A 21,478-nucleotide genomic window follows, 5' to 3' on the forward strand; every position below is an offset into this window, starting at 1 on the left:
AGCCATGAGTATCTGCTGTGCCCCTGGCTCCGCTCTGCCACCTCAGTGTTCTACTGGGGCAGCTTGTGGTGGAGAAAGGGGCAGGACTGGAGGGCCCTGCCATAACAAAGACGAGTTGACACACCTGATCACACATTAGTAAGGAAATTGGTGTTATACCAGTGTTGTGGGACATCGTGGTTAATCCTGTGTTTTTTTTCTTTAGGGTATTGAAACCCTTACAGGAGCTTTGTTCCAGCGACCACCACTCATCGCAGCTGTTAAGCGGCAGTTGAGAGTTAGGACCATTTATGAAAGCAAACTCATTGAGTACGACCCAGAGAGGAGATTGGGTAAGGAATCCAATGATTTATTTCCCTATGCTCAGGTTAAAAATGTTTGTCAGTACTTGAATACATGGAATTATGATTGTCTTTATGAACTGGAAGCTGTTTTAGATATGATAATCTAACCATATTGTTTGTTGCAGGTATTTTCTGGGTGAGCTGTGAGGCTGGGACCTACATCAGGACCCTGTGTGTCCACCTGGGGCTCCTCCTGGGTGTTGGTGGTCAGATGCAGGAGCTGAGGAGAGTTCGCTCTGGTGTTCTGGGAGAGAGGGTGAGTCCTTTGGCCGTGTTTTGTCTGGTTACATTGTGAGGTCCAAAGTGTTGAGTTCGGTTCTGGGCCTCTCCCCAGTCCCGGTAATTATTCTTTGGCACAGAAATGGCATAGAGTGGCTCTGAATAGAAAGTGGACATGCCAGCCACTTGATTCCACTCTAGCCAACATGTTATGGGAATGTTGATACTTAGGCCTAAGTTCTGCTTAATGTGTCATGTATTTTGAACTCATTCAATGTTGGAATGTGTTCTCTGCAGGACAATTTGGTGACCATGCACGATGTGCTAGATGCTCAGTGGCAGTATGACCACAACAAGGACGAGACGTACCTTCGCAGAGTCATCTACCCACTGGAAAAGCTTCTAATATCTCACAAACGTCTGGTCATGAAAGACAGTGCAGTGCGTTCTTGTTTTCTGACTCTTAATTTTCCAAGCGTGACCCTGTGTAGAGGACTGAACAAGTCTTTGAATGAATTGTATGATTTTCTCCCCAGGTGAATGCGATCTGCTATGGAGCAAAGATCATGCTGCCTGGTGTCCTGCGATATGAGGACGGCATTGAGATCAACCAGGATATTGTGGTTATAACGACCAAAGGAGAGGCCATTTGTATAGGTGAGCCATAGAAGTATGCTGTTCTGCAAAGCAGTTGGTTTTTCAAAAGGCCACATGATGATCTCATAGATGGCATTAGCACTTTGTGCAAAGATGACCTATTATCTATCACCCTTGACTGATGGCTTTGAAAAACCACATATCTCCATATGCATATTTATGCACCCATCTCAAGTTCGTTTCCTTTCAATTTTCCAGCTACTGCCCTCATGACGACTGCAGTGATCTCCACATGTGACCATGGGGTGGTGGCCAAGATCAAGAGAGTCATCATGGAACGAGACACCTACCCCCGCAAGTGGGGCTTAGGCCCAAAGGTAGCGCCTCTTGTGCAAACTATTGGCAGTCTAACCATTTACATTTTAGTATTTTTAGCAGCTGTTCTTATCCAGAGCGACTTACAGTAGTGAGTGCATACATTTCCATACTGTTCCCCCGTGGGAATCAAACCCACGACCCTGGTGTGTGAGCCACACGGGACTATAACAGTTTATGCTTTTAGTCCTGTATCAGGAAGATTCCAACTCTGATTTGTAATGAACAGGCCAGCCAGAAGAAGATGATGATCCAGAAGGGTCTGCTGGACAAACATGGCAAAGCCAACGGCAGCACTCCATCAAACTGGAAGGAGGGCTACGTAGATTACAGGTGTGAAACCAGTCTGGTAGGGGGCTAGATGGAGCACTTTGGTATGCATGTTGTGATTCTAGTTAGCAGACAGTTATCCCTTTCTGGTCTGCCCTGTGGTCTCTGAGGGAGTCAGTCTGCAACATCAACTCTCGTAGCTCAGCAGAGATCTGGTAATGCATTCTGGCTGGCAGCTGAGCTGTGTGAACATTCATAGCTACTATTTTCTGCCCATGTGTGGTAACTTGCAATCCAAACGTTTGTCAACAGTTCAGTAGTTTGTGGATGTAGGTGCATTTTTGTTAATCGGTCTTAAGGAATGAGTCTAATACAAAGAGTGACATGTTGCCGTCTCATTTTCAGTGCGTCCAAATCCAAGGCTGATGGAAATGGTGAAGCAAAGGTATGCTTACATGAGTTGATACTCTGGTATTGATTTGAAATGTATTGGCACGCACGCCAAAGGTATAATTTATTCCATGTATGAATTTATGTGCATAATGAGATGGACTAAACGATGTCTCCGTCTTTCAGAGGAAGCGTGAAGACAGTGACAGTGATGCAGCAGCTCCCTCGGCTCCTTCCACTCCGTCGGCAGAAGAGAAGAAAGAGAAGAAGAAGAGAAAGAAGGAAAAGAAGCAGGAACTAGAAGCGGATACGGAGCCAGCAGCAGAGACAGATGGAGAGGTGTGTTTCTGCTTCTGATCAGATTGGACAGCTGTATGACCTTGTGGCTCTGGTCACAGGGAGAGACATGTTGTGGTTTTCAGCAGTAGTTTCTCTGTAATATACATCCAGTTAATGGAGTGCCTTGCCTATCACTGGTTCACTGGAATGTTTATGTATCCTGTGCAGAAAGTTATCCCTTTCCAACCTACTTGATGTCTTCATTGGGAGCCACTCTGCTACGTTATTGCGGGTGTCTTTCTAGCATGAGCATTTGCTCATGTTGGTTCCTTACATTTTCTACACCTATTTTGTTAGCAAAGTCACTACAGCTACACCCAACATGCCTCAAACTGCAGAGGGCATGTTCACTTAGGACACTTGAATTGCTTTCAACATTTGCTAAAGGAATAACAAATCTCTCCTCATGCACAGGTTGGGGAGAGTGCCAAGAAGAAGAAGAAGAAGAAGAAGAAAAAGAAGGAAGCAGAGTGAAAAGCTTATGAAGCACATGGACAATGAAAGGACCATAGAATGAGTGCCTGGTGATATTTACTTAACAGATGCAATGGGCGCTGAAGAGGCAGCAGGCAGAGCAAGAACCCAGAGTTTTAAACCTTTTTTGTTAATCAAGTCTGTCCGGAATGGCCGCACATGGCCCACATGGATAATCATAAGGGGCTTGGACTAGGTAAGGCTTGTGATCACGTGGTTAATGGTTGCCATCTCAACCACCACAGTATGACCATGTTTTTGTACTCATGACGGTGACATTTAGTTTTTACATGTTTTAAGTACTCCCTGTGTTGACAGCCGTATTCTCTGTGTACCTCTACATGAAATGCGATCAGATTTTTTATTTTATATTGTACTGTAAATACAGAAACCAACTGATCATAAATTGTAATTTGAAATTAATATGCTTTTTTGTAACTCTGCCTTGGTGTCGTTTTTCTACCCAGTTGCTAGGATCTGAGGCTATTTTCTACAGTGTAATGACTTGAAGGATGGAGTGTGAATAAAATATTTAATTTCTTATTCAGACCTACCTTTTGCACCAAATGAGTGTGAAACTTCAATCAGTAATATGGAGGGGGGGGGGGGGGTTAAGAGTGCCTTACATCATGACATGAGGTATATATTACTGTGAGACCAGTGCTGAGGTCAACAAAATGATTCACTTAACATGACTTGACAATTTCATGCAGGGCATGTCTCCCTGTATTTTAATACAGCTATGCAAAATGTCATGACTTAATATTAAACCCGGGTTAAGGATACTGATAACTTGTCAGGTAGTGGCATTGTGTTCACAGTAGTGGTCCACTTTAATAGTTAAAAGTCTAACACTCCTATCTGCAGCCGTATGGTACCAATAACTTGGCACCTAAAAAGCTTGATTCATTAAGGTTTTACAAACGCGTAAATTATCCCTTTGGGTTCATTATACTTTCTCTGAAATAAAATATTGCTCTTTTTTGTTTTGCTTCTGTGTGAAACTTAGTTACAATTACATAGTGATTAGCTGCTATGCAAAGAATGGTGTATGAGTAACCTGTGACCAGGGTCTGTATTCACAAAGCCCCTCAGGAGTGCTGATCTTTTTTATCTTTAACTAGGCAAGTCAGTTAAGAAATTCTTATTTTCAATGATGGCCTATCGAGGAACAGTGGGTTAACTGCCTTGTTCTGCCCCTGAACGGCAGTTTTTTTTTTTTTTACCTTGTCAGCTCGGGGATTCGATCTTGTAACCTTTCGGTTACTAGTCTGGCCATAATCTTTCCCCATTATGATCTAAAAGGCAACTTTTCCTAGATCAGCACGCTGAGACACTTTGTGGATATTGGCCCAGGTCTTGTGGGGGATGTGTGATATTGCACCAGTTTTTGTTAAATATATGGTTCTTCAGGGGTACACAGGTCAGTAGACCCAGGAAACAGGCACCCATTGTGGGGTGGAGGTGGCTTGCTCCATCCCTTCCTCCACTCCTTTCACACTCTCATCAACATCATTGTTAACCAGCTGCACATCAAAGAAGTGGCTGTAGCTGGAGAGGATGGCATCTGACTCCTTCTGGATCAACTGCACCGCTTCTGACTACAAGGAAAGGTACAAGTTATCAGACTAGAAAGTCAAACTCCTGAAGGGTTCAGCATCTCATTACAGACTGGACATGTTGATACCGTAGTGTGATTGGTTGGAGAGAGCCATATTGCGAATGGTCCTTAACTGAAATAACCTTCATTCCTGGATGTAAGGAATGACCAGTAGCGTACCTGAGTAGCTGAGTTGGTGGGTGCAATGAAAACCACCAGAGGTGCAAAGTCTGCCGTCCGCAAGAGTTTCAATGTCTGCATAACAAGAAAAAAGAAGCCAAACCATCTTGTTATTCATCTGACATCTGAAACAAATACCTTGTTCTGCTAACCTTGGGTTTGTGTAAATAGTTATTTTTTTGTCAAGTTCTATGCCTACCTGTGGCTCCACATCCAGCAGAGCGATTTTTCCTTGCTCATGGATCTTCTGGATAGTCTCTATTTTGGTTCCAAACATGAACCCCTGGAAGCTGCCGTACTCCAGCAGCTCATTCCCAGTGATGCACTTGGTCATGGTGTCGTTGGAGATGAAGTAGTACTCCTGCCCGTTCTCCTCGTCCTTACGTGGGGGTCTGGTGGTGTCTGTTGTTTGGATCGAGCCACAGTTAATGGTGGGTTTGGGAAAACAAATTGTTCTCAAACCAGATAGAAGACCACTAGAAGTAAAGGCACTACTTACGTGGTGCTGGGTAGGCAAACTTCTCTGGGTATTTGGTCAGCAACAGGCTTTTGATATGGCTCCTTCCTACACCCGGTGCACCTGCGCAGAGAGAGGTTCATCTACTCACTTTTAGTGTGACAATCTCAAATATTGGGTTTAAAATTAGGTTTAAGGCAGGCAGATCTCGCTTATGATGATCATATATGGAGCTTACCAATAAGCACCAAGGTTTTTCTGCTGAAGGCAGGGAGCCGAACAACCTCTTCATAGGAAATCACGTCCAATTGGTCAAAGACTAACAAGGGAGAAGAGAATATAAATTGGTGGTTTAGGGATCTAAAACAATGCCATGCAATGTAAAAAACATTATACAAATGGCAAGTCTTACTAGAGCTGTGCTTGGCCAGATACTTGTCTTTGCACTTTTTCTTCTTTCCAAAGGGGCTGCAGGATTGGGTGCCCTCTGTGGCCTTGCTTTTACTTGCTATCCGCCTGGAGCAGAGAGGAGAGACTGGGGTTTACTCACACACTGAATATTTTAGAGCGGGTCTCAACTTAATGTTGAGAGTTAGAGTAATAGAATACACAAGGTGCATTTTCGAATTTTAGTTTTTCTCTTGTTATGTCAGTCACTGAGTCACTCAACAAACTAAATTAGGATTAGGATAAGGCCATCCTGATCCTAGGGATTTCAGTGCTTAAACATACTGATACAACAGCAGCTAAGATGGGGAGAAGTCTGTCCATAATAAAGCGTCACTCTGCCTTCTTAACAAAACTATCAACAAGGCAGGTCCTACAGGCCCTAGTTTCGTCACACCTGAACTACTGTTTAGTCATGTGCCACAAAGAGGGACTTAAGAAAATTGCAATTGGCTCAGAACAGGGCAGCACGGCCGGCCCTAGGATGTACACAGAGAGCTAACATTAATAATATGCCTGTCAATTTCAGTGCTTAAAGCAACGTTGAGGCAAAAGCTTTTTTACAGGTAATCAGAAGTGGGTGTACTCTCCTACTTTGTGTACTATTACCATTCTTGAAGTTCTGGGGAGGGGATGAGTCCAGCGAAATCGGCGGTAGAGCTGTCCACCCTGCCTTGCCACCAGTTTGGATCCTGCTTGTTAATGATATGAATGATGTCACCCATTTTGAACTTCAGCCCTGCCTCTTTGCATGGGATGAGGTCATCTTTGGCAGGGTCGTAGTCAACCTGAGCCCTCATGTACATCTGTGGAGGAAGTAACACAGAACTGCTGCACACATAGAGATGGCTGAAATGACATGATGCCCTTTCTGGGAACTGGGCAATAATGTTCGCCATCTGTGCATTGTGGTTGATATGGTTGTTGCAATGACATGTAGCACTGCAGTTTCCAGCATATGGTGCAAAATCGTATATTATTCTGAATTAACTCAGGAGATAGTACTGTGGCTCAGATTTAATGGGTCAGAGATCCTTCCTGTGGTATCCTCTATGATGCAACACACAGAGGATCTAGCAGCATTCACAGGAGGGATTTGGTCTGTAAAAGGTTATTGTTTTGTATATATTTACCGTATAGTTTAGGACAGGCTACTAATCTATCAATTAGTAAAATGCTTAAAATTAGACTCTCATCACTGACCACACTATTCGTGCAGTTATCATAATGCCTGGACAATGGACATGCTCCTGTTATTATGGAATTGACAAACATGAATGGTATAACAGTGTTTTCCAATTAGTTCACATTCATAAATGAAACTCATTTCTCCAAATGTTGAATTATTCTAGGTTGAGAGGCACTGTTGGGGGAGATATGATTGCATAATGTGACCAGCAGATGGCAGAGTGAAACGCTGAGCACTGCCAATGTGTTTCAGTTCAGTTCGCCAGTCTAACATGACTGATGATCCGTATATTAGACCATTAATGGAATCTAATGGTTGTATAGTCATCTGTGTCTTTCATTGTCTTAAGGGTAGGGTTCGCCTGACAAAGGAACAAACTCAATTTAATAAAGAGGATTTGGGAGAAGATATGATTGGAGGTACAGGACGGTACCTTATCAAAGATGTGGTTACGCTTCAAGCATGGTATCGTAGAGAAAGAACCTTAACACTGCGGAACCATGTTTATTTGTTTTATTACAATGGTGGTAGTGAAAAATCCAGCAATTTGCTGATATGGTCAAAATATAATAGGAATCGTATGTAGATGACGTTATAACACTAGAGTAGGTTCTGCGTCCCCAATAGATGACTAAATAAAGTGACTGATGCCCTCTGTCATCACTGTCAACCCCTTGTAAACTAAAGGGTATTCTATTACACTATGTACTATACCTGGTGTATTTCTCTGATGATATCATTTGGGATATCGTGGCAGAACGAGTACAACAAAAGAGTGTAACCCTGCTTGAATAGTAACCATTTCTTTGATCATGCATGCAGCTGAAATTAGATTTCAGGGTGCAAAAAAATGATAAAATCAGTCCATTCATAAAGGGGAAAATGTGCAGATCCAATGGGTCATTTATTGGCTTACCTCACACACAGGAGAGCACCTTGGTTGGTTGGGGATGATTTTCATTGTGACTACTCCGTTGGTATCTTTCTGTAATGGAGGATGACAACCATTTTACTTACACTCCACACTATCAAAACTAGGATTGTGAGATTACAACATGTCACCCATTCTCTCAGGGGCAGAATGCTCTACAGTATAATTTGTGTTAAAACAGAGATGGTAGGGACTTGCCAGGATCTTTTGTAGCTGGTCGACAGATTGGTTGGCCACACTCTTTCCATTGATCTCTGCTATTTCATCCCCTTCATTTAGATAACCTGGAGATGAACAACAAATGATCAGCACAGTACAGAGGATCAGTATGACCAAAGAGTGTTATCAAGCAAATAACAAATCTATTTGCTATACAAGTATGGAAATACTGTTGCTTTTCTAATACAAATTCATTACAATCACTTCAGTATGTCAGTCAGTGTGGTTGAGTTCTGTACCTTGTCTGTGTATCATGCCCCCATGTAATATTCTGGCCACAGTGCACTTCTGTTTTCCATTCAATTTTAGAGTCACCCCCTAAAGGCAAAAAACATGAGTCATGAAAACAGCACATGACAATCTTTCCTCAAAATGACAGATTGAGTCACTGAGAGATAGAGAGGAGAGATGAGGGAAATAAAGGAGAGAGAAAGACAGAAAGGGACTGAGAGAGAAAAAAAAGACAGGAATTGGCATCTGAATGGTTTACCATGGGCTCTGAGGGATTTTTTTCAAACGCCACCTCACGCATCCTGGTTAGCTCAGTTCCGTTCATGTGAGCAGCACTGCCGTTGGTGTATACTTCAGCTCCCTTTGTCTCATAGGCTGGCATAAGCCCCTACGGAAAAACATCAATAGGCATAGGAGATGGATCCATTAACATGGCTTAGAACTGTGAAGAACTGGGCTGAAAAACCCACTGTGCACACAACTGGAATGCACTCCTATACAAAATGCCATTTTGGATTATTATCTTGGCAAAATGTCATAATCTGTCCAAAACATCCAAATTTGGAAGGTTACTAGGTGTCAAAGATTGGCCCTATATGTTTTATAAATTGTGGGGCAGTGCAATCATGAAAATCATTTTTACTATCTCGTGCGAAGCATCCAAACAACTCAAAATGATAAATAATTGCCAGTTGCAGGAGTACAGCTGCAATTAGTAAAATTTTGTGGACTAGGAATAAATAAACACATTCTTACAATGAACTAAACATCCTGATCATCTGATGTCACATAATTGGAACACTGGCATTTCCAGTGGCGTTAAGCTTTTTTCGTCTGCATCCCAACAGCCATGTTTAATTTGCAGTTTCAGCATCTGTTCGAGGTTGAAAATTAACTCCACATTTTCACCAGCTCATTAGGCAGGGACAACCCATGCCCACTACTCTGGTACACAAAAGGTTGTCATGGCTACGCCTGAGTGAAATCGTGTTAAGAAGTATTGATATGAAAAAACAAATCCCTAGTAAAGATTAACACATCCATTACATCCACAAATAACAACCCTGACTATTTGACCACTGTCTGGCTGTGAGAACACTGAACGGTGTGTAATGTCACTCAAAGGAATGTGGCCTTTACTAGTGATCCCTCCACTCCACCCGTTCCATTTCAACCAGGTTGGATTGAATCCAATGCCAAATGCTTAAGTACACCAAAAGTACACTATGTTAATGGTCTTTCTTTTGACCATGAAATACCACAGCAGCAAATTCAAAACATGGATCCAAATGTACACCATGAGATTCTTTTAGTCCAGATTGGAGTCTTTCCTTTCCTGAATTCCACACAGCAATAATAGAAGTGGGACCTCCTGTGGGATTTGGCCTGTTCTGCTGTGTGGATGTCCCTCCATTACACATGCTTTTATCACATGAACTAAATCCCTTTTACTGCCCCCGGCCACATGGGCATTATCACATTGCTAGCCCTGCCAGGGATTAGTAAAACCACTCACGTGGATGGCCATCATACTAATCTAGCCCCTGACTGTTCTGTACATGCACCCCAGGCTGACAAAGGTTACTTACCACCGTTATTGTGCAATAATGAAATTAAGCCTCCTATACTCCCTGTAGGAACATGCTGCCAGCTACAGCGGCAAAAGTTTGTTATCTAACATAGATACGTTTGATTATCTTTTCATAGATAACTGCTAGTGTTCCTTTACTGTTAGCGATCTCAGGCTGTATAGGGACATGGAAAGTAATAACATTAGTTCAGAGAAATCACAAGGTGACTTCATCAACCATGCAAACAGAAACAACTTTTCTTTTTAGATAAGTTAAGAATGTGTTCAATGTGTTTGACCACACAATGCTGACACAAATTAATTCGCAGTGACTCTGACAGCTTTGTTTTCACAGTTATCCGCTCACAGCAAAATAATTAGGCCTATAAGAAGGGGGTAATCTGTCATAGTCCTTTATATGAATGGAAATCAATACGCCAGTAGTTTTGTCTAGTCTAGTCAGATCCACTGGCTAAAGGAACGGGAGGTGGCGATGATGTCTTTGAGAGAAAACTACAAGGCCATAAAAATGATTAACAACTCCAATGGCAATGAGCTGTTACTTCCATCATCATAATTTCACAAAGGCATTTCCTTTATCTTATTTGTTTTAGTCTCTCCTTGTTCCTTGTAACTGAATTTACCCTCTCTCACATTGAACTCTCTCTCACTATATGTACCCTCTCTCACTATTTACCCTCTCTCACTATGCACCCTCTCTCACCACAGACCCTCTCTCACTATGGACCCTCTCTCACTATGGACCCTCTCTCACTATGTACCCAATCTCACTATGTACCTTCTCTCACTATGTACCCTCTCTACTATGTACCCTCTCTCACTTTGGACTCTCTCTCACTGTGGACCCACTCTCACTATGTACCCTCTCTCACAATGGATCCTCTCTCACTATGTACCCTCTCTCACTTTGGACCCACTCTCACTATAAACCCACTCTCACTATGTACCCTCTCTCACTATGTACCTTCTCTCACTATGAACCCTCTCTCACTTTGGACCCTCTCGCACGATGTACTCTCTCTCACTATGTATCAAATCAAATCGAATCAAAGTTTATTTGTCACATGCGCTGAATACAACAGGTGTAGACCTTACAGTGAAATGCTTACTTACATGCTCTAACCAATAGTGCAAAAAAGGTATTAGGTGAACAATAGGTAAGTAAAGAAATAAAACAACAGTAAAAAGACAGGCTATATACGGTAGCGAGGCTATAAAAGTAGCGAGGCTACATACAGACACCGGTTAGTCAGGCTGATTGAGGTTGTATGTTCATGTAGATATGGTTAAAGTGACTATGCATATATGATGAACAGAGAGTAGCAGTAGTGTAAAAGAGGGGTTGGTGGGTGGTGGGGGGGACACATTGCAGATAGCCCGGTTAACCAATGTGCGGGAGCACTGGTTGGTCGGCCCAATTGAGGTAGTATGTACATGAATGTATAGTTAAAGTGACTATGCATATATGATAAACAGAGAGTAGCAGCAGCGTAAAAAGAGGGGTTGGGGGGTTGGGCACACAATGCAAATAGTCCGTTTAGCCATTTGATTACCTGTGGACCTTTCACTGTGGACCCTTTCACTATGGACCTTCTCTCACTATGTACCCTCTCTCACAATGTACCCTCTCTCACTATGTACCCTCTCTCACAATGGATCCTCTCTCACAATATATCCTCTCTCACTATGTACCCTCTCTCACTATGTACCCTCTCTCACTATGCACCCTCTCACTATGTACCTTCTCTCACTATGGACCCTCTCTCACTATGTACCTTCTCTCACTATGGACCCTCTCTCACTATGTACCTTCTCTCACTATGGACCCTCTCTCACTATGTACCCTATCTCACTATGTACCTTCTCTCACTATGTACCCTCTCTACTATGTACCCTCTCTCACTTTGGTCCCTCTCTCACTATGAACCGTCCCTCACTATGTGCCCTCTCTCACTATGGACACACCCAGGCTCTATTGTAACATCTTGTGTGACGTCTTGAGAAAAATCCTGAGCTAGGGGGAAATTGACCCTGACCGTATCCCCCCCTTTCATTTGAATTGACTTCAATGCAAAAAAAACATGAAAACACTAATGGCTAAGGCGCCTTAACATCTGCACCTTGTTTGTTTGTTGCAGCTGCAGCAGCCACTGGCACTGAGGAATGGTGGAGACTGAGAAGGGTGTGGCTATTGTCACAGCAGCCAAGGGGGGCCAGAAGTAGAATGGATATGTAGCAGGCCCTGTCTGGGGAAACCTAATCATGCAGAGTCACACACACACACTAGACTTTAACACCATGTTTACTAGCCTGCAGTGTTCAAGGAAAGCCTAGAGGTGTCTTATGGTCAATGTAAGTAAACATGTTGTTTACTTTGCAACATAATACAGATATTTACAGGACACCAGTACTAGAAGAGCAGAAATAGTCCCTGTCATCAATGTAGTAGAGCTCTCTCTGGACTGCATCCCTCGATAAACTCTGATGAAATGACATCCCCACACAGGGGATAGAATGCAGTAAAGAGTGCATAGAGCGCAGTATGCTGCTTGTACACTAAGATGGACCGGTCCTGTAGGAGACACCTGGGGCTTAACAGTTTCACCATCATACAGACAAACAGGTTGAAGCCTTGAATGTTCATTACTCATATTGTTCAGCACACAGAACTGAGTCATAAAGAGACAGGGAGGACTCACTCAGCCTCCAATAAATCCTCCTGCGAAGTGCTGACTCTGGTTGGACTGAGAGGGAAGTCACATGTCTAAAGGAAACAATCAGACTTTGGTCTAAAGGTCAAATGGTATCATCTGGATAATTAATGTATGTAATAGCAGAAAACAGCCGAGAATAGCGGGAGAACACACAGCACTGTAATTTATTGAATAAGCTGAACTTACAAAATTGCAAAAACTTTTAACTTTCCAATGATGACCAAGGCACACTTGGTTCCCACTTTTACCTCCCATAGTCAATGAACTGTCTGTCCACTGGGCTAGGATTTTAAGATCACCTTTGTATAATTGACAAGCTCCAGTTTTCCTGAAGCTTTTTTTGGAACTTCTGAAGTGAGGACCTGTCACGTCCTGACCAGTAAAAGGGGTTATTTGTTATTGTAGTTTGGTCAGGGCGTGGCAGGGGGTGTTTGGTTTGTGTGTTTCAGGGTTTTTGGTTTATGTTCTAGATGATCTATTTCTATGTGTTTATCTAGCTTGTCTATTTCTATGTTAGTTTTGTCAATGACCTCCAATTAGAGGCAGCTGGTTGTTGTTATCTCTGATTGGAGGCCATATTTAGTTGTGTGTGTTTTCACTTGTGTTTGTGGGTGGTTGTTTCCTGTATAGTCTGTGCACCTTACGGGACTGTTTTCGTCGTTTGTTTTGTTTAAGTGTGTTTTCTTTAATAAATAAGAAGGTGATCAATATATCCGCTGCATTTTGGTCCACTCCTTACGACGCCCGTGACAGGACCAAGGTTTTTTTTTTTTACAAGATCCCATTTCCATAGTTACAAACAAGAATCAAAAAGGTGTGCGTCTAAAGTGAGACATAAAAAGAGAGCTTACAGCCTTTCAATACCCAATAAAGTTTGAAAACTAGTTTACCAAATGAGCTATCAAAACAGTCCAGTTAAAGCTAAAGTATCTTCTTTTATTTTAACATAATAAATTACTGGCACCATATTCCGGTGACAAGGCCAAACAGTGCCTCTTGCCAAAAGAGTCCTGTTACTATGTAATGTGAAATATGGAATTTGTTATGCTGTTATAGTGAAATAAGGCAGGAACCCACTGTAGGTATTAGCAGTTTAACAGTAAACAAATTGCGTAGTCCTCCTCAGCAGGTATCAAAGTTTAAATATAGCAATATTCAAATATTACAGATACTCATTGTATAATCCCTCCTAATGTCGGAGACGAAGTATTCTCAATGACCCCTTTTATCTCATAATGCTGAACTAGTCAAGGAGTCAGGAATGCAACATAGTATGATACTCTATCTCAAAAAACATTTACAGGCTCCAACGTGCCAGGGTGGATTCAACTGTGGAGTTCCTTGGCACTCCTAGTCTTCCAGAAGAAAAACACTGTTCTTCTGTGGCTTCATACTTCCACTGCACTCAGCAGTGTCAGAGGGGAGGGGGGTCACTTGATCTCAGAGTCAAAGAAAAACAAGCTGTCTTGAATCCTTGTTTTTTTTTGTACATGTGAGTCATTGGTGCTCACCCCTGATCTCATTGTGTGAACAGAGGCCTCTGGGAGTTGTAGTCATGCACCAGTGACCGACGCAAAGTATCTATGGATCAATGTAAGTAAACATGTTCACAAATGAAGATAGTTCACTCAGGCCATTTACCATTGAAAACAATGGTATGTTCCGGTCTACTTAACTGGGTGTGTCTCCCATAGACACCAATGCAATAGCAGCTAGGTCTGGTCTACTAAGTTCATTGACTTTAATTGAACCAGAAAAAAAACAGAGAAAGAAAAACAGTGAGGGGGGCTTCTCGCTTCCTCTTCCATCTCTGAAGGAAGCTTGGTTATTGAAAGGGAAAGGGAAAAGTGGGGGAGGAGTGTAAAAAAACAACAGGGCTATTTTTTTTACAAGACAGCTATAAGGCTCAGTGTTGTGTGCTCTTTCATTTGTCTGTGGTTCCCATCATCTAATCCAGCGTTGAAGATGGCTGTGAATACGCCATTTGAAAGAATACGTGTTCCAGTGAAACAGGAATAGCACAATATTGCTAGACAAATAGTTTAAGGTGGAAACTGGATCTAATGTCTCTGTAATCATGGGATGTCAAGGCCAGCTAAGTTTGATATGAAATCAGAGAGCAACATTGTTCATGGGGTCATGTTTTTTGGTTAAATGAGGGGATGAGAGCATGGAATGTAACACAAGCACATTTGCAATGTTCTAGTGTCTGTCTGTCCCTGTTTAACCCAATGAGTCCCACTGTAACGCCTGCGCGTTTTGGACTTCTAACTTGTTGTACCATTGGATTTGTCTATTTCTGCATCCGTAGATACCAAACATTAGTCTGTGTGATTATGGGGGCTGAGCTAGAGTGGTGTTTGTGAGACAAGGATGGATCCCGAAGGGGCCCGTACTTTGTACAAAAAGTCTGTAGAGTCCCGAATGGTTTGAGCTACGAACTGTTAAAAGCTACTGTCACTATGAAAAGTTGAGGCTGACGAACGTGCACATGTTTTGCTCTATGATGCTCACAAGCTACACAAGAGTCGTTAGAAAGTAAGGGGTTCTTCTATAGAAGATCATAGGAAGTCCCAGGAAATAGTGTCTCTAATTTTGCAATAAGCTCACATAGTTGCTGTCACAAACTCCAAACTTCAAACAGTTGTCACTAACTAGTTGGATATTCATTTCCCAGTGAGCAAACAATTTATGTACTTACAGCATTCATATAAATTCATTTTTATCAGGTTTTTGCTTTGGCGGACCTATTTTTGATTTATTTACATTTGTCAATAATACTCATGAATGCAACTGTTTATGTCAAATTGTTTTGTGTTCTACTTGCAGCCATGGTTGTCTTGAAAAGGACTACCTGTGGGTGTCTGTGGGTGTCTCAGGGGGAATTGGGATATGGAAAACAACACATTTCCATTACACACTTGTGTATAACAGGACAAATATAAGCACCTCCAAAATGATTATTAAATATAAGGGCTGGACATGCAGATAAATGAAAGTCAGATAAATGAAAAGATGATTTTTGCTGGGGCCTCGGGACTGATAGGGTTAAACTGCACTAATGACACAGGGGTTTAGGATGGGAGACATTGTGTGTTAGGCAGACTTGGCTATGTGTCTATTTATAGAAAGCTGCAGTTCTTTAGCCTGGATGATTAGGCTAGTCTCTAGTGAAACATGACTCAGTGTGTGGCAGGCAGGAGCAGGCTGAGTCTGCACACGTCAGGCGGGTAACACACACAGGAAGCCTTATTCACACGCAAGCAAATACAAACATACTGCACTCTAATCGATCTGGCTAGAGTCGCTTTTCAGTTCAGCTACAGACGCAAAATACACACTTGCAGTCCAAGGCAAGCGTCACAAAGATGGAAAAGTAAAGTCAATGTTGGACACACACACATACATGCAAACAACGAGACACCAGCACTCATCTCTACGATATTCCAGATCTCACAATAGATGCAGATTTCACATTTCAGCTTCTCGTTGAGGTACACTTTAACATGAGGCTCTGCACTAGGTTATTACACATGATGTCAGGGAAAGACTCCATGCAAGGCTTCCCTTCTCAGCACTCAACGTTTAACCATGTCAAAGTTGCTAATTCAATGTCACTTTCAGACATACTTTGTTTTACGTATAAATCAGGGGACATGTTTTCCTTTTTGGAAGTATCATGACTTCTTTCGAACTTGATTGGCTGACTTTCTCCCTCACTCATTTGCTCCTCCTTCACTGATCAAGCAGAGTGAACCACTGGAACCTATGTTATAGAGGCATTGAACCGTGGGTCATTTCCTGTTTCACACTGCGTATTTAAATACTGTATCCCTGACGTAGATCATCAGAATATTTCTACTACTGTACATTGTATTTTAATTACACTGTTTATACACACCGCATATTTATTCATACACTGGATTCTTGACATTGCTTACTCTAATACGTCTATTGCTGTACATATCATTATCAGTTGATCTTGTATCAATTCTCCTGGTGTACATACATATAGATTGAATTTGATTACTCCTACAGTGCTATTTGGCTTGTTAATCAGATTTATCCCATCGTTCTTGATTTCTTGTATTTTTTTTCTGTCCATTACATTTTAATTGGTTGACATTTTACTGCACTGTTAGGAGCTAGTAACATAAGCATTTTGCTGCACCTGCTATAACACGTGGCCAATAAACATCCATTTTTAAAATGTTTTTATTTAACCTTTATTTAACTAGGCAAGTCAGTTAAGAACAAATTCTTACTTTACAATGATGGCCTACCCCTCCAAACCCTTCCCTAACCCAGACGACGCTGGGCCAATTTTGCGCCGCCCAATCACGGCCAGTTGTGATACAGCCTGGGATCGAACCAAGGATCGAACCAGGGTCTGTAGTGACGCCTCTAGCACTGAGATTCAGTGCCTTAGACCGCTGCGCCACTCAGGAGCCTAAAATAGAGGGGTGACCCATTCCTCAAGTAAATCCCATCAAACTCTAGGCAGCAGGGGCCCTACAGGGCACTAGAGATTGCGAATATGGGTGATTGTTAATAGGACAACTGATGGCTACAACCATCAAACTAGTAGTAGCACATTAATGGGGTGCACATTAATGTAATACACGTATCCTTATATTGATCAGTATTGTATCAATTCAGGCAATTTATCGCGATATGGATTTTTGCCCCTATTGTCCAGCTCTACCATGCACCCTAACCCTAATCCTCTGGCCCTGACCAGGCCTATTGTCCAATCATCACATGCCAAGAAATCCCCCCTTGAGACAGACAAAGGAGAAGAGGGGCTTGTTCGTTAACCTCCTGTCTGCGTCGAATAGGTACACCTGGCTCTGCATTTCACCCAAGCAAGCAAACAAAGACAAGGACCTGAGAATGTCAACCTGATCTAGGGGACTGAGGGGATTAACGATCTGCCTGGGCTCGGCTAATCTACTACAGTAGTGCCTCATCAAGAGGCTGATAACATTAAGTCCTCACCTGTGGGGTCAAAGGTCCATGGTGAATTGTGTGGTTGGAATGGGATCATACAACTGCTGTAAGATCCTTAAAAGACACGTGGAAGTCTATCACAAATAATTAGGAAGACAGATGAAAATCCATATTAAAACATCCAGAGCAGGTGTCTCAGTTTGGAAAACATCCCTTGATGTAATTGCAGCTTATTATAGGAGCGTAACACATTGTTGAATTGAGATGCTGTACATGGTCAACATATGTACATGTCTAAACAAGTGGAAAGAAGTGTTAAAAACAGTAGTAGGCCTATACTGGCTATGAGTACCAATGTCAGTCCCCTCTTCTAAAGGATACAACTATCCATTATGTAGACATCACATGTATCTTCCCTATTGCTGTGAAACAGTTAACCTGTTTCCTGTTTGTGCCTGGTGTGTGCTTTCTGTTCCTTGTTAGAGAAATAGCAGAACTGAATCTTACTTATTATGACTTGTCTGGAACAAATTAAGATTGGATTTGACAAGCACTGAATTTTTCATGATGCAGTAATGTCTTGGGAGTGACCTAGACTGAAACTTTGAACATGTGCATGACATAGGTGAAATTGCCACATGTCCCCCCCAATATTCAGGTCAAGTCGACCCCCCCCCCCCATGTTATAAGTAATGGCAGAATGTGTAGAATTGCAGAAAATTAGCTTCAACGGTCATCTTTGGGCTCAAAGTTGACCGGTCCAACTCCTACTTCTCAATTTCCAAACAGAAATGGAGTGTGCCTTGGTGGTTCAGTGATGTGTAATTCTGGTAATGCGCATCGCGACCGACGTAGCTAGTTTGCTAGCTAAGCTAGCCACTTGTAGCTAGCCAGTAACTCCTCCAGTATGTGTTGACGTCATTTCACAGCATTTGTTTTTGGATGGAAGCTGAAGAGATCGATAAGATCTGTAGCCAAATATCTTATTCGTCACCTTTTTTTGTTGTTGCATTAAATGACCTGGTATGAAGGTGCATTGGTCAGTTATATGACTGTACGTTTGTTTATGTCTAACTCTGTGTTGTTGTTTTTGTGGCACTGCTTTGCTTTATCTTGGCCAGGTCGCAGTTGTAAATGAGAACTTGTTCTCAACTGGCCTGCCTGGTTAAATAAAGGTGAAATAAAAAATGAATAAAAAATATATAGTATAAAGCTGTTACTCTTGCGTGTTTGCCCAAAGTCGACCTTTAAAGTACCTGTCCAATTTTTATGAAATATGCCTATAATTAATTACAATATGAGTGAAATAGTTTTCCTTCCAAAAAATGGTAATTAAGTATGTTAAAAAGCAGCTTTTCTGTTATGGAATGGTGTGGGTGTACTCCAACACCAGAATGGTGTGGGCTTATACTGGTCATTCAAAATATTCATGCGAGTAGACCGCTGATTGGCCAGCTCAACTTCCTCAGGAGGATGACGCCATCCTCTATGAGGAAATAACAGGCATTTTTTTTAAATGGTCTGCTTGAGATACAAGTTTGAGGTGGGTTTATTTAAGTGTTTTTTTCTACAATTTATGCTTTGGCCACAAATATGAATATAGTATTGGTCAACAACATTATTTGGGTATGAGTTAACAAAATATTCACTGGACAGTTACTTTAAAACCGCAAAATGTTCTCTTAGCCTCATGGAAAAATATGTAGAGTAGCAGGAAATTAGCTTTAAAACTGCTAAATGTTCTCTCATCTTCATGGCAAAATTTGTAGAGTAGCAGGACATTTGCTTTAAATCTGCAAAATGTTCTCTCATCCTCATGGCGAAACATGTAGAATAGCATGAGATGAGCAATAAAACTGCACAGTTGTCTCTCTGCTCCATGGCAAAATGTGTTGAAATGCAAGAAGTTAGCCGTTTTCCTAATAACATTATTTGAGAATGAGTTAACAGAATATTCACTGGACAGTTACTTAAAAAATGCAAAATGTTCTCTCAGCCTCATGCCAAAATGTGTAGAGTAGCAGGGAATTAGCTTTAAAACTGCAAAATGTTCTCTCATCATCATGGCAAAATGTGTAGAGTAGCAGGGAATTAGCTTTAAAACTGCTAAATGTTCTCTCATCCTGTCGCGCTCTGACCATAGAGAGCCCTTGGTTCTCTATGGTGTAGTAGGTCAGGGCATGACTAGGGGGTGTTCTAGTTCAATATTTCTATGTTGGTGTTTTGTATGGTTCCCAATTAGAAGCAGCTGGTAATCGTTGCCTCTAATTGGGGATCATATTTAGGTAGCCATTTTTCCCACCTGTGTTTGTGGGATATTGTTTGTGTTGGTGCTTGTGTCACCACTAGTCATGTTGTGTTTATTGTTTTGGCTAAAGAAGTTTCACTTTATATAAATATGTGGAACTCAACAAACGCTGCGCCTTGGTCCGTCTCTTACAACAATCGTGACACATCCTCATGGCAAAATGTGAAGAATAGCATGAAACCTATATTTAATCATGTATATGAAAAATACAAAAAGCATATGAACACCAAGATGGTCGTCTTAAACCGGGTTGTATCAGCGCTGACCAGCGCATCCTCTTACCCCCTGCGTCTTGAACTGATGCAATGAAGTTGATGGACATATCTGTATTGCTTTACAACATCACCAAGAAATGAATGTGGGCTACAGCCTTCCATATAGGCGTATAGGCCTACTGCTTTTCTGATTTAAGACATTTTCTATAATTATATTATTATGGCAATCGTATGAATGTATTGTAGAGTAAACCGCTTACCTTTTCCGGCTTTGGTTTATTTTGGAGGAGCTGCTCCAGGTACAGGTCGGAGAAGGCTGTTCGAGCGCTGTTAACCCGCTCAAGTATGACAGCAGGTTCGTTTTTATTGGATTTTAAAGTCATCTTTACTGGTTAGCAAAAAAAATAAAAGTGAACGTGATGCGCCCTTGTTCAAGGTCCGCAATAGGCTGATCCTAGGTGTAGCAGGGCAAGGGGAAATGAGTGATAAGGAACCCTGGCGGTCTGGTCTATTGCTGTTCTAGTTTAAAGTCCGTGGTTTTGATCAATATGGAGGTAGCTATATTGCATTATAGGCTGCAAGGACACAGCTGACAAAGCAAGAAAACATTCCAGTGCTAAAGGAGGCTGGCTCAATGCAGCTTCCTCAGTGGTAGAGATCTTACGTGCTGCTGAGGGCAGAGGGGAATACGCTACGAGAGGCTACCTTCATGCATAAAGGCGGTATTACAGCGTCACTGTTTGTTTTTTACATCGGACTGCTATATGAAACACCTGGAAAATGTCGTACACCAGTAAAGACCACTTCAGCCGAGAGGATACCCCTCAGAAATTGCGTTTTCTTCTAATCTCGACGCAGTGTCTGCAGACACCATAGCAGACAGCCAGACACATATCTATGGAGCGATGTACACTGAAATACTGTACAAGTGCGCCAATGTTGCAAGGCAAAAGACTGAAACCAATAATGCTCATGAAAGAAAGTTTAAGGTAATGAACAGTCAAAATCATGTTTTCATGAAATTAGAAGATATTTGGATTAAACCAGATCAAAGTATGATGACCAACGTAGGAAAAAATGACTGTTGCTTCTACATTGATAAAGTTTGATCATAACGTTACTGGTCCCCTCCCCCATGTCAAACACCTGGATTCAGGAGGCATGATTATTAAAGTAATACGGTGACATCATTGCAAAACAAAATGACCTAATTGATGCAATTTCAGTGTTGTTTGAATTGCTTTGTGTATCACCACATTTGCTTGAAGTGATTTTACTGCAATACTGCTTACTGCATCCACATTTCTTGGTACTGTGCCTTCAGAAAGTATTCAAACCCCTTGACCTTTTCCACATTTTGTTGTGTTATAGTCTGAATTTTCAATGGATTAAATTGAACATTTTTGTCACTGGCCTACACACAATACCCCATCATTTG

At 41.8% G+C, this 21,478-nt stretch overlaps 2 protein-coding genes and 3 non-coding genes across 6 annotated transcripts in view; 4 read left to right on the forward strand and 1 right to left on the reverse strand.

Moving 5' to 3' along the window:
* LOC123725275 (small nucleolar RNA SNORD17) overlaps nucleotides 1–132 on the forward strand; it is a 211-nt gene extending 79 nt beyond the window's left edge. The window contains exon 1 of the small nucleolar RNA XR_006757776.1: nucleotides 1–132. This exon is cut by the window's left edge and continues 79 nt beyond it. This is a non-coding gene — a small nucleolar RNA (small nucleolar RNA SNORD17).
* LOC106563393 (H/ACA ribonucleoprotein complex subunit DKC1) overlaps nucleotides 1–3,446 on the forward strand; it is a 12,267-nt gene extending 8,821 nt beyond the window's left edge. Inside the window, exons 7-15 of the mRNA XM_014128906.3 lie at nucleotides 206–332; nucleotides 470–600; nucleotides 861–1,004; nucleotides 1,100–1,220; nucleotides 1,419–1,537; nucleotides 1,765–1,868; nucleotides 2,211–2,250; nucleotides 2,382–2,534; nucleotides 2,949–3,446. Coding sequence (XP_013984381.3) covers nucleotides 206–332; nucleotides 470–600; nucleotides 861–1,004; nucleotides 1,100–1,220; nucleotides 1,419–1,537; nucleotides 1,765–1,868; nucleotides 2,211–2,250; nucleotides 2,382–2,534; nucleotides 2,949–3,008 — 999 coding nt within the window. The 3' untranslated portion in view covers nucleotides 3,009–3,446. The remainder of the gene's footprint in view (nucleotides 1–205; nucleotides 333–469; nucleotides 601–860; nucleotides 1,005–1,099; nucleotides 1,221–1,418; nucleotides 1,538–1,764; nucleotides 1,869–2,210; nucleotides 2,251–2,381; nucleotides 2,535–2,948) is intronic.
* LOC123725324 (small nucleolar RNA SNORA36 family) lies at nucleotides 641–773 on the forward strand. Its single transcript, XR_006757822.1, has one exon. It is a non-coding gene; the product is annotated as a small nucleolar RNA SNORA36 family (small nucleolar RNA).
* LOC123725311 (small nucleolar RNA SNORD83) lies at nucleotides 1,270–1,347 on the forward strand. Its single transcript, XR_006757809.1, has one exon. It is a non-coding gene; the product is annotated as a small nucleolar RNA SNORD83 (small nucleolar RNA).
* Nucleotides 3,447–4,389: 943 nt separating the features above from the next.
* LOC106563394 (55 kDa erythrocyte membrane protein) lies at nucleotides 4,390–20,663 on the reverse strand. Of its 2 annotated transcripts, none has more exons than XM_014128908.3 (12): nucleotides 20,301–20,663; nucleotides 8,522–8,650; nucleotides 8,271–8,349; nucleotides 8,011–8,096; nucleotides 7,798–7,866; nucleotides 6,302–6,384; nucleotides 5,658–5,761; nucleotides 5,484–5,564; nucleotides 5,288–5,368; nucleotides 4,988–5,190; nucleotides 4,789–4,863; nucleotides 4,390–4,609 (listed from the first exon to the last, which is right to left on the reverse strand). In XM_014128908.3, exons 1-12 carry the CDS (start codon nucleotides 20,421–20,423, stop codon nucleotides 4,433–4,435), a joined length of 1,290 nt encoding a protein of 429 aa, XP_013984383.1. In that variant the 5' UTR covers nucleotides 20,424–20,663; the 3' UTR covers nucleotides 4,390–4,432. The 2 variants fall into 2 exon arrangements, with proteins under 2 accessions (XP_013984383.1, XP_013984382.1); XM_014128907.3 differs by having other exon boundaries at nucleotides 6,302–6,498; nucleotides 20,301–20,659.
* Between the last annotated feature and the right edge of the window lie 815 nt (nucleotides 20,664–21,478).

Source organism: Salmo salar, chromosome 11 (genome assembly GCF_965601325.2).
Source record: "Salmo salar chromosome 11, fSalSal1, whole genome shotgun sequence".
NCBI classification, from domain to species: Eukaryota; Metazoa; Chordata; class Actinopteri; order Salmoniformes; family Salmonidae; genus Salmo; species Salmo salar.

Coding starts and splice junctions, on each gene's coding strand:
- LOC106563394 (XM_014128907.3), bottom strand. CDS start 20,423: ATGACTTTAAAATCCAATAAAAACGAACCTGCTGTCATACTTGAGCGG. Junction 8,097..8,270: donor GGGCATGATACACAGACAAG/GTACAGAACTCA, acceptor GTTCATCTCCAG/GTTATCTAAATGAAGGGGAT. Junction 6,499..7,797: donor GGTGCTCTCCTGTGTGTGAG/GTAAGCCAATAA, acceptor CTTCCTCCACAG/ATGTACATGAGGGCTCAGGT.